Here is an 11,961-nt window from a genome sequence, read left to right as displayed (position 1 = left end):
TATTTATGAAAAGAATTATTAGAGGAATTTTATCCATAAAAAATTTATATTGAATTAATAATAAAAATTTATTTGAGTGGATTTTTTATATAAAATTATTTATGAAAAAGAATTATTGGGAAAATATTATTTATAAAAAAATTTATATTGAATTAATAATAAAAATTTATTTGAATGGATTTTTTATATAAAATTATTTATGAAAAGAATTATTAGGGAAATTTTATTCATAAAAAAATTTGTATTGAATTAATAATAAAAATTTATTTGAATGGATTTTTTATATAAAATTATTTATAAAAAAGAATTATTGGGAAAATTTTATTTATAAAAAAATTTGTATTGAATTAATGATAAAAATTTATTTGAGTGGATTTTATATATAAAATTATTTATAAAAAAGAATTATTGGGAAAATTTTATTTATAAAAAAAATTTGTATTGAATTAGTAATAAAAATTTATTTGAGTGGATTTTTTATATAAAATTATTTAAAAAAAATAATTATTAGGAAAATTTTATTTATAAAAAAATTTATATTGAATTAGTAATAAAAATTTATTTGAATGAATTTTTTATATAAAATTATTTATGAAAAGAATTATTAGGGGGATTTTATTCATAAAAAGTTTGTATTGAATTAGTAATAAAAATTTATTTGAATGGATTTTTTATATAAAATTATTTATGAAAAGAATTATTGGGAAAATTTTATTTGTAAAAAAATTTATATTGAATTAATAATAAAAATTTATTTGAATGAGTTTTTTATATAAAATTATTTATGAAAAGAATTTATATAGAATTGTTAATATTTAAAATTTATTAAATTAATTTAGTAAATTTTTAATAATAGTTGATTTATATTAAAATTAAATATATTTAATAAACCTATAATAATAAATTAAGTTGTGCATTAACGTCAATAATAAATGTTGTGGCGTGAGCAAAAGGGGGTTGTCTAATCTTGAGAGAAACTCTCACTGCATGCTCCGCTTCACTCGCTGACTTAACGGCGAGGGAATATTTATTTTTAATTAAGGTGGATGCTGAATAAGGTGCATTCGAAGAACTGATAACTTAACTTTATTATAAAAATATAAACGATTAGGTGTTAGGTTACAGAGTGAGTGAATGTGATTTAACGGTAGGTGTTTTCCGGTGGACGGACTGATCGATTCTGATCTCGTGGAATGATTTTTTGGAAGACTTGGAGTTTGAGTTGGGGGGTGGTTTGCTGGTCGGTGGATCGTGATTGGTCAATGGGGATTGTAGGCGGTCGGTTTTTGAAGGAGTTTGATTTGGCTAAAACTTCCTTGCAACGGCTCAAGACCGCGTGGGGTGCCTTACGCAGGTAACGCGACGGTATTGTGCGTTACGGTCATAAAATTGACCATCTGCCGGGTTTCGGTCTTTTAACAATTTAGCGTATTGTAAAGTGATTTTTAATCTCCTAATATTCGTTTTCGTCACGTCGGGGTAATAAAGTGATTTAGTTGACCGGCATTTGGGAAGTTTCAAAATTTTACATTTTCTGGTGTACCTTAATAGGGGTCCGGGTTTATGATTGGTTGTTACGCCGTAACACGCCGCCCGCCTTGAACGTCTTGCGTTCAAAGTTAATCGCTTGGTGGTTACATGTGTGTATTGTTAATGAGTACAATGTGACGATCTTTAGCGAATGATACTTGATAGACTAGCTGTAATGAATATGAATTGCTATACACTAACGCGTGCTTAATGACTATCAATGAATACATATTATGTTGTAAATGCTTATAGCTCCTAATGAGATCTTAGAGATATATATGTTAATGACACTTATACAATTAAACATTGTGAAACTGTTTATCGAACTACACTTCATTGTCTGTGGATATATCGATGGGTAACGGTGCGAGCCTTTTAACGCATCGCTTATACACCCCATCTTGTGTTTTTACGGTCACAACACGCACTACATTGTCTTGTCCTGGGTGGATCGCGATGATGCGTCCGAGCCTCCAATGCATTGGGGGGAGGTTCTCTTCTCTAATTGTCACCAGTTGTCCAACGGCGATTCCCTTTCCATCGCCGTCATGCCATTTGCTTCTTGTACGCAACTGGTTTAAATATTCTTTGTGCCATCGCACCCAGAAATGTTGCTTTATTTGTTGGATTCGCTGCCACATCGATAAGCGGTTGATTGGTAGCTCTCGGAGATCAACTTCAGGCACGCTTTTCAACGAATCTCCGATGAGGAAGTGAGCTGGGGTAAGGGCTATGAGGTCATTTGGATCGCTGGATACTGGAGTTAAAGGTCGTGAATTCAAGATTGCTTCTATCTCAATTATGCACGTATTAAATTGCTCGTATGTGAACATTGATTCGCCTACTGTACGGTATAAGTGATGTTTAAATGATTTGACGGCGGCCTCCCACAGGCCGCCGAAATGTGGTGATCGCGGGGGGGAAAATTGCCAATCAATTCCTTCAGAGAGCGAATAATGTGCAAATTTAGCTTGATTTTTATTGTCTAGAAAAAATGCTCGAACCTTCATAATTTCATTTTTAGCTCCCACAAAGTTGGTTGCATTGTCTGAATAGATGGTTTTAGGTTTTCCCCTTCTAGAGCAAAACCGTTTTACGGCTTCCAGGCAAGTTTCGGTAGTCAAATCAGTGACTAATTCAAGGTGAACGGCTCTTGTGCTAAAGCAGACAAATACCGCTACATAAGATTTTACTTTACCAGTGTTTCGAAATTTCTTTTCTTTGAGCGAAAAAGGACCACAATAATCAATTCCCACATTCGCGAATGGTCTTGACTGTGTTACACGGTGTTTGGGCAAATCACCCATTATATATTCTGGTAGCTGAGGATTTAACTTGCTACAACGTATGCAGTTACGTATGATTTGACGGGTCTTGTTCTTCCCATCTATTGGCCAATACTTATGTCTAATGGTATTAAGTGTGGCTTGTACCCCTGCATGCCAATTCTTTTCGTGTTCATGACGCATGATTAAAGTCGTCACGTGATCATTTCTGGGCAACAATATTGGGTATTTACGCGAGTAACTCATTGCCGCGTTTGTTAGTCTGCCTCCGACACGCATGACGCAGGTTGAATCTAAGAACGGGTTTAAGCAGGTAAGCTTGCTTTTCGCTCCTAACTCTTTGCCTTCCTTTAAACAGTTGATATCTCGTGAAAAATGATTGTATTGAATCACCTTAATTATTTGCCAATGTGCATTTTGTAGTTCCCTTGCTGTATATTGTCCCCTTATTTTATTTTCTAATCTTCTATTTGCTACGGCTCTACGGCAAAGTGCAACAAATCTATTTAAGGCGGTAATGGAGGAAAATTGTTCAAACGTATCATTTTTTATTTGCAAGTAATCTTTATTTAAGGTTGCATGTTTTAAATTGTTTTGTCCCAGCCCTGCAACCAGAAGGGCTGTCGCAACTCGTTGATCCGGAATGACTATTTCTGACAATTGCCGTATTTTCCACTGGCTCTCATTTTGAGCAAGCCATGTGGGTCCGAGTAACCAACGTGTGTTTCGAATGAATTCACAAGGATTTTGACCGCGAGAGAGATCGTCCGCGGGGTTGTCGTCAGTGGAAATATGATGCCAATCATTGATGTTTGTTTTTACCTGAATTTCCGCCACGCGATTGGCAACGAATGTTTTTAGCGTATGAGGAGAAGCTTGAATCCAATGCAATGCGATTGTAGAATCAGACCACAAGTGAATTTTGGCGAATGTTAACCTTAAAGCCTCTGTTACGGTTTTAACTAAGTTTGACAACAAGTGAGCCGCGCATAATTCTAATCTAGGTATGGTCATGGTCTTAACCGGTGCCACTCGAGATTTAGCACATAACAATTGTACATAACAATCGCCAGTGTTATTAACGGATCTTAAGTATATACAGGCTCCATAAGCACGCTCGCTGGCGTCGCAAAATCCATGTAATTGAATATCAACGGAATTAACTTGGATAATCTGTCGAGGTACTTTAAACTGGCTAAGTATCGGCAACTCATGCTTGAAGTTCATCCATTTTGTGAATAACGCCTTTGGTATTGACTCATCCCAGTTAAGATTCGCCTTCCATAATGATTGCATGATAAGTTTGGCTATTACGATTACAGGCCCTAATAGTCCTAACGGATCAAATAACTGTGCAATATGCGATAATATATTGCGCTTGGTAACACACTTGTCGTTAGACAGCGGTTTGATTGAATAGATTAACGCGTCCTCGATAGAATTCCAATGAACTCCTAACAACTTTCTTGTCTGCATATTTAAACAAACGCTTGACGACGCATCTGCATTGTCGGATTCGACAACTAATTCAGGCTTATTTGATGCCCATTTGTGGAGTTGAAATCCACCGAGTTTTAATAGTTCAACTAATTGATTTTTTATTTTTAATGCTTCTTGAACGGTAGCTGCGCCCGAGAGCAAGTCATCGACATAAAAGTCATTTTTTAAGATCGCGGCGGCTTGAGGATATTTACTCCTTTCATCACTTGAGAGTTGATGTAAGGTTCTAGCTGCAAGAAATGGTGCTGGTGCTGTGCCTTGAGTAACAGTTGTTAATTTGAATACACGGATAGCCTCATGCTCATTTTCTCTCCACAAGATTTTTTGGTAAATCGCGTCTGAGTCTTGAACTTTGATTTGACGGTACATTTTTTGTATATCAGCTGCAAGTACCACGTTATGTAATCTGAACCTCATGATAATAAATATTAATTCATCTTGGATAGTAGGTCCAACTCTTAGCGTGTTATTTAATGAGATATTCGTGCTACTTTTGGCGGATGCATCAAACACTACTCGAATCTTAGTAGATAGACCTTCGTCTTTGAATACCGCGTGATGAGGTATGTAGTAACCTTCATGTGTGTTATCGTGTTGAGTAATTTCACGCATGTGCCCGAGATCGCGATATTCTCTTAAAAATTCTGAATATTGTTGCTTCAATGCATTGTTTCTAGCTAGTTTTTTCTCTAACGCGTAGAATCGATTCAATGCCATATTGTGAGATTGACCGAGGGAATTTTTTCGCTCATTGAACGGTAGTTGTACCGTGTATCGTCCACCTGAATCGCGTGTAGTGGTTTCCGTGAACAATTGTTCACATTCTAATTCTTCTGTCGAATAATGCCTTTTACCAGGAATTTCTTCCACCTCCCAGAATCGAGTTAACTGATTATCCAATGATGTAATTAAGTGACAAGCTCTAGGGTTTACGTTATAATGCAAATTGCCGATTTCACCTACAACTATCCAACCTAATAGTGTTTTCTGCAATGTTAATTTCGACTGGTCTTCTAATTGAATTTGACCGTTGCTTAGTAATTTATAAAATAGTGTGGTTCCTATTAACGCATCGATTTCTGCAGGTTTATCAAATTCTGGGTCGGCTAATTTAATGTTTCGCGGAATGGCAATAGTTCGTCGATTGATTTGTCGCGAAGGTAATACGCTTGTGATTGTCGGTAACGCTACAAATTCTACTTCTGCTTCAAATTTGTTCGCCTTTGACCTAATTTTGGTTTTGACTCGATACTTAGCTCGTGTGGTAAGTTGACCTAATCCTGCGAATGGTAAATCAATGTTATCCCGTTCTAATTTAAGGGTTTCTGCTAATCGCGTAGAAATGAAATTGCATTGTGAACATCCGTCTAACAGTATTCTACATTCACGTTCTCGGTTATTGTTATCTAATATTTTTACTCGTGCCGTTCCTAATAACACCTCCGAATCATACGTTACTGCATAACTTTTCTGTATCACCTCGTTCGAACTACCAGGAATTGCCTTAGCTTCTGGTCTTTTTTCGTTATTTGATTGTGTATGATAATTGTCTATATGCAATAGCGAATTGTGTTTTCGGTTGCATTTTTTACAGACAGATGCGATACAGTTAGCTGTGATGTGATTGTTTCGTAAACAGTTAATGCATAATCGCTTGTCTCTGGCTGCAGCTATTCGATCATGCACGTTTAATTTCAAGAATTTATTGCATGCATAGATATAGTGATCTCCACGACAAAAGGTGCATTCCGGCCGTTGTTGGGTACCAATGTACGCTTGTGCGCGAGCTTTAAATGGTTTTTCGATTCGACTTGCGTGCCTATCGGTATTACAGTGATTGCCTAGCTTGTTCTTCGCGACTGTAAATTCTTCTATTTCATCTCCCCGCTCTTGTTTCCCCAAAAAGGCAATAAGCTCAGCAAACTTCGGCATTTGAGCATTCTCTAATGTGCGTTCCCAGGATCTACGTGTTAACTTATCTAATTTTTGCGTGAGAATATATACCAACAATGCGTCCCAACTATCGACCGGCAACTGCAAGGCCTTTAGTGCATTCACGTGCATTAATGCGTTTTCCTTTAATGTTCTTAGGCTAAGAGGTGAATCCTTGCTGATTTCAGGTAATTCAAAAAATGACTTTAAATGTGCATATACTATTTGTCGCGGTCTGTCACATCGCTGCTTAAGAAGTTCCCATGCTACCAGATAATTTTCCTCGGATGCGTGTAAGGGTTCGATTATTGTGGCGACGCTACCGCGTAATGAATTTTTTAATAGATAGAATTTTTGAACTGCTGGTATTTTGGAATCATTGTGGACAAGAGACTGGAATGTGTCATAGAAACTATTCCATTCAATAGGGTTACCGTCGAATGGACGGATTTCTATTTTAGGTAATAGTGTGTTACTTTGTTGAATCACGAGATTTGAAGTACCTGAGGCTGATTCAGGCGTATTAGTGGCGGGTTTTGTCAATGTTTCTTTAGCTTTAAGTGCCTGAAGCTTTCGACTAATTAGATCGGAACATTCGTAAAACAGTTCATCAAATCGTTCTCTTTCAATATTTTGATCATCTCCAAGCTCTGCTTCTTCGGCAAGCTCCTCAATTTCAACTTGAGTGTTTTCGAATGATTGGTAATATCCATCTAATCTCATCTTACGCGTCTCTAACTGATCGATATCCATGTCCGGATGTTTTTTTATGTGAGTTATTAGACGCGTTATATTCGCCTTGTTTACCGACCGTGCCTTGATTAATGATTTAATCTTCTGTAAAGCGGCCATTTTTATGTGTTCAACTTGACGAATTGATTTAGAGTAGAAGCAATTTGATCTCACGCCTTGGGAATCTTGGGAAGTTTGTGTGTGTAATGGAAACGGAGATTGTTTAAAGGCTTACTTGATGTTGATCTTGTCGTTGGTATTGTGGTTGATGGCGTTGATCTTGTCCGATGATTCTGCCCTGACGCTGCACTCCTGGTGGATGTCCCCTTCTGGATGTTCAGCGATGATGATTCGTTCGATGGTTGATGACCACCGATATGATGATTCGTTCGATGGTTGATGTTCACCAAGTCGTTGATAATGATATCGTATGTGACTGCTCTCCTCTGGGATGTCCACTACGGCTGCTGCTTGTTTGACGTACATACACGTCGTTGATTTCTTCCTTCCGTACGTGGCTGCTCTCCAACAGGATGTCCACTACGGCTCTTTGATGTATGACGTAAATACACGTCGTTGATGTTTGTTTTCCGTACGTGGCTGCTCTCCAACAGGATGTCCACTACGGCTTGTTTGATGGTCGACGTAAATGCACGTCGTTGATGTCTGTTTTCCGTACGTGGCTGCTCTCCAACAGGATGTCCACTACGGCTGTCTGATAGTTGACGTAAATGTACGTCAGTGCTTCAATGTATTGTTAACAATTATTCACTCGACTGCACTGTTCACTATTGTTCGTATCACTTCGATTTTCAATTCAGTATCCGGCTCGAAGGACCAATGTTGTGGCGTGAGCAAAAGGGGGTTGTCTAATCTTGAGAGAAACTCTCACTGCATGCTCCGCTTCACTCGCTGACTTAACGGCGAGGGAATATTTATTTTTAATTAAGGTGGATGCTGAATAAGGTGCATTCGAAGAACTGATAACTTAACTTTATTATAAAAATATAAACGATTAGGTGTTAGGTTACAGAGTGAGTGAATGTGATTTAACGGTAGGTGTTTTCCGGTGGACGGACTGATCGATTCTGATCTCGTGGAATGATTTTTTGGAAGACTTGGAGTTTGAGTTGGGGGGTGGTTTGCTGGTCGGTGGATCGTGATTGGTCAATGGGGATTGTAGGCGGTCGGTTTTTGAAGGAGTTTGATTTGGCTAAAACTTCCTTGCAACGGCTCAAGACCGCGTGGGGTGCCTTACGCAGGTAACGCGACGGTATTGTGCGTTACGGTCATAAAATTGACCATCTGCCGGGTTTCGGTCTTTTAACAATTTAGCGTATTGTAAAGTGATTTTTAATCTCCTAATATTCGTTTTCGTCACGTCGGGGTAATAAAGTGATTTAGTTGACCGGCATTTGGGAAGTTTCAAAATTTTACATTTTCTGGTGTACCTTAATAGGGGTCCGGGTTTATGATTGGTTGTTACGCCGTAACAATAAATAAAAAAAAAAATGAGAAAAAAGCTTTGATTTGGGGGAAAAATGATTTTTTTAGAAAAAAAATAATAATTTTATTGAATTAATATGAAAAATTTAAATTTAGGGGTAAATTTAAATAAAATAAGGGGTAGTTAATTAATAATAAATTTATTAATATAAAATTTTAGGGAAATTTTATTTATAAAAAAATTTGTATTGGATTAATGATAAAAATTTATTTGAGTGGATTTTATATATAAAATTATTTATAAAAAAGAATTATTGGGGAAATTTTATTTATAAAAAAATTTGTATTGAATTAATGATAAAAATTTATTTGAGTGGATTTTATATATAAAATTATTTATAAAAAAGAATTATTGGGGAAATTTTATTTATAAAAAATTTGTATTGAATTAGTAATAAAAATTTATTTGAATGAATTTTTTATATAAAATTATTTATGAAAAGAGTTATTAGGGAAATTTTATTTATAAAAAAATTTGTATTGAGTTAGTAATAAAAATTTATTTGAGTAGATTTTTTATATAAAATTATTTATAAAAAAGAATTATTAGGAAAATTTTATTTATAAAAAAATTTGTATTGAATCAATGATAAAAATTTATTTGAGTGGATTTTATATATAAAATTATTTATAAAAAAGAATTATTGGGGAAATTTTATTTATAAAAAATTTGTATTGAATTAGTAATAAAAATTTATTTGAATGAATTTTTTATATAAAATTATTTATGAAAAGAGTTATTAGGGAAATTTTATTTATAAAAAAATTTGTATTGAGTTAGTAATAAAAATTTACTTGATTGGATTTTTTATATAAAATTATTTATAAAAAAGAATTATTGGAAAATTTTACCCATAAAAAAATTTGTATTGAATTAGTAATAAAAATTTATTTGAATGGATTTTTTATATAAAATTATTTATGAAAAGAATTATTAGGGAAATTTTATCCATAAAAAAAATTTGTATTGAATTAGTAATAAAAATTTATTTGAATGGATTTTTTATATAAAATTATTTATGAAAAGAATTATTAGGGAAATTTTATTCATAAAAAAATTTGTATTGAATTAGTAATAAAATTTTATTTGAGTGAATTTTTTATATAAGATTGTTTATGAAAAGAATTATTGGGAAAATTTTATTTATAAAAAAGTTTGTATTGAATTAGTAATAAAAATTTATTTAAATGAATTTTTTATATAAAATTATTTATGAAAAGAATTATTAGGGAAATTTTATTAATAAAAAATTTATTGAAAATTAATAATAAAAATTTATTTGAAAAGATTTTTTATATAAAATTATTTATGAAAAGAATTATTAGGAAACTTATTTATGGAAAGTTTAGTATTAAATTAAAATAAGAATTTATTTAAGTATAAATATATATATATATATATATATATATATATATATAAATAAAAATTTATATAAAAATTATATTAAATTAATAATAAAAGTTTGTTAATTAATATTGAAAATTATTAATAAATATCTTATTAAGAAATTATATAAAAAAATATTTGGTTCTACATTTATATAAATATAAATGATTGTAGGTGAATTTTATAGAAAATTTAATTATAGTTTAAAAATTAATTATAAAAATTTATTTATAAATGAAATTTATTTAAAAGTAAAAATTTAAAAAATTTTTATAAATTTTGTGTAAAAATTAAGTTTATATTTAAATGAAAGTTTGACAAAGAAATTTAAAATAAATAATGGTAAATTTTAGTGCCAGCATCAGCGGTTACACTATTGTTATGAGTTAATTAATGAAATAATTAGAGATTTTGAAATTTAGTTTAAATGTATATTATTTTTTTTGGTGAAATATAAAAGTATAATATATTTAATTATTAAAATACAAATTTTTGAAAAATCTTAAGAATAGACTAGGATTAGATACCCTATTATAAAGATAAATTAAAAATGTTAAATATTAAATGTTAATCATTAAAATTAAATAATATGGCGGCTTTATATACTTATTAGAGGAACTTGTTTATTAAATTGATATCCCACGTTAAGATAAACTTAAATGGAAAATTTATGTATTGTTGTTTAAAAAATTTATAGAAATTTTATTTTTAAAATATTATATATATATATATATATATATATATATATATAATAGTAATTCAAATCAAAATGTAGTTTATTTAAGATATAATGAGTTACATAAAAATTATTTTTTTTTAAATTAAATTTTAATATTTAATAAAGATAGGATTTAAAAGTAAATTTTATAAATTAATGAAATTGAAATTAGTTTTATTTAGTGTACAAATTGCCCGTCACTTTCATTATAAATGGAATAAGTCGTAACATAGTAAAGGTATTGGAAAATGTTTTTAATAAAAAATTTAGTTTAATATAAAAATATTTCGTTTACATTGAAAAGATTTACATGAAATAAAATTTTAAATTAAATAATTAAATATTTAGGGTTGATAGTGTTTAAGGTTAAATATATTATAAAAAAAATTATTTAAAAAAATTAAATTTTTAGTATTTATTTAAGAAAAAAATAAAAATTTTATATATATAGTATTGTGAAAGATAATAAATAAAATATTTAAAAGTAGAATTTATTTTTGTACCTTTTGTATCAGGGGTTATTAAAATTTAAATATAGTTTATATTATTCTCGAATATAAATGAGCTAATTAATTAAAATTTTTTTTGTAACAAAAAAATTATGAATATTTAATTTGATGTGAAATGTAATACGAATTTATAGATATCTAGTTTTTTTAGAAATGAATTTAATTCATATATTTATTTTAATAATATATATATATATATATATATATATTAATAAATATAAATAATTTAGGGGATAAACTTTAAATTAAATTTATAATTTTTTATTGAAATATAATAAATAAATTAATTTTAAAATTTAATATATTATAAAAAAAATTTAATAATTTAATAATATATATATATATATATATATATATATATATAAAAAAAAAATTTAATTAACTAGAATATAATTTAATTATAAAAAAAATTAAATAAATTAAAAATTTAAAGATATAATGATAATATGAGTAATTAATTATATAAATATAAATATATATATATATATATATATAATATTAAAGAATTTGGCAAAAATTATACTCACCTGTTTAACAAAAACATGTCTTTTTGAATTTAATTTAAAGTTGTCCCTGCTCCATGAATAATTTTTAAATAGCTGCAGTATACTGACTGTACAAAGGTAGCATAATCATTTGTCTTTTAATTAAAGGCTGGAATGAAAGGGTTGATGAAGTATAAACTGTTTCAATATTAAAAAATGAAATTAAATTTTAAGTAAAAATGCTTAAATTAATTTAAGGGACGATAAGACCCTATAGAATTTAATAAATTAATAAAGTTTTTAATTTATTTATAAAAAAATTTATTAATTTATTTTATTGGGGTGATATTTAAATTTAATAAACTTTAAATTAAGA

The 11,961-nt window shown here is 30.4% G+C and overlaps 1 protein-coding gene across 1 annotated transcript; it reads right to left on the bottom strand.

Annotated features, from left to right (window-relative positions):
- Positions 1–1,856: 1,856 nt before the first annotated feature.
- On the bottom strand, positions 1,857–7,100 carry LOC143363466 (uncharacterized). The gene has a single exon (XM_076804042.1). It carries the CDS (start codon positions 7,098–7,100, stop codon positions 1,857–1,859), a length of 5,244 nt encoding a protein of 1,747 aa, XP_076660157.1.
- Between the last annotated feature and the right edge of the window lie 4,861 nt (positions 7,101–11,961).

The sequence above is a fragment of the Halictus rubicundus genome, unplaced genomic scaffold, assembly GCF_050948215.1.
Source record: "Halictus rubicundus isolate RS-2024b unplaced genomic scaffold, iyHalRubi1_principal scaffold0047, whole genome shotgun sequence".
In the NCBI taxonomy this organism is placed as follows: Eukaryota; Metazoa; Arthropoda; class Insecta; order Hymenoptera; family Halictidae; genus Halictus; species Halictus rubicundus.
The sequence above is the reverse complement of the archived record's forward strand: the minus strand, read 5'-3'. Positions and strand labels throughout refer to the sequence as shown.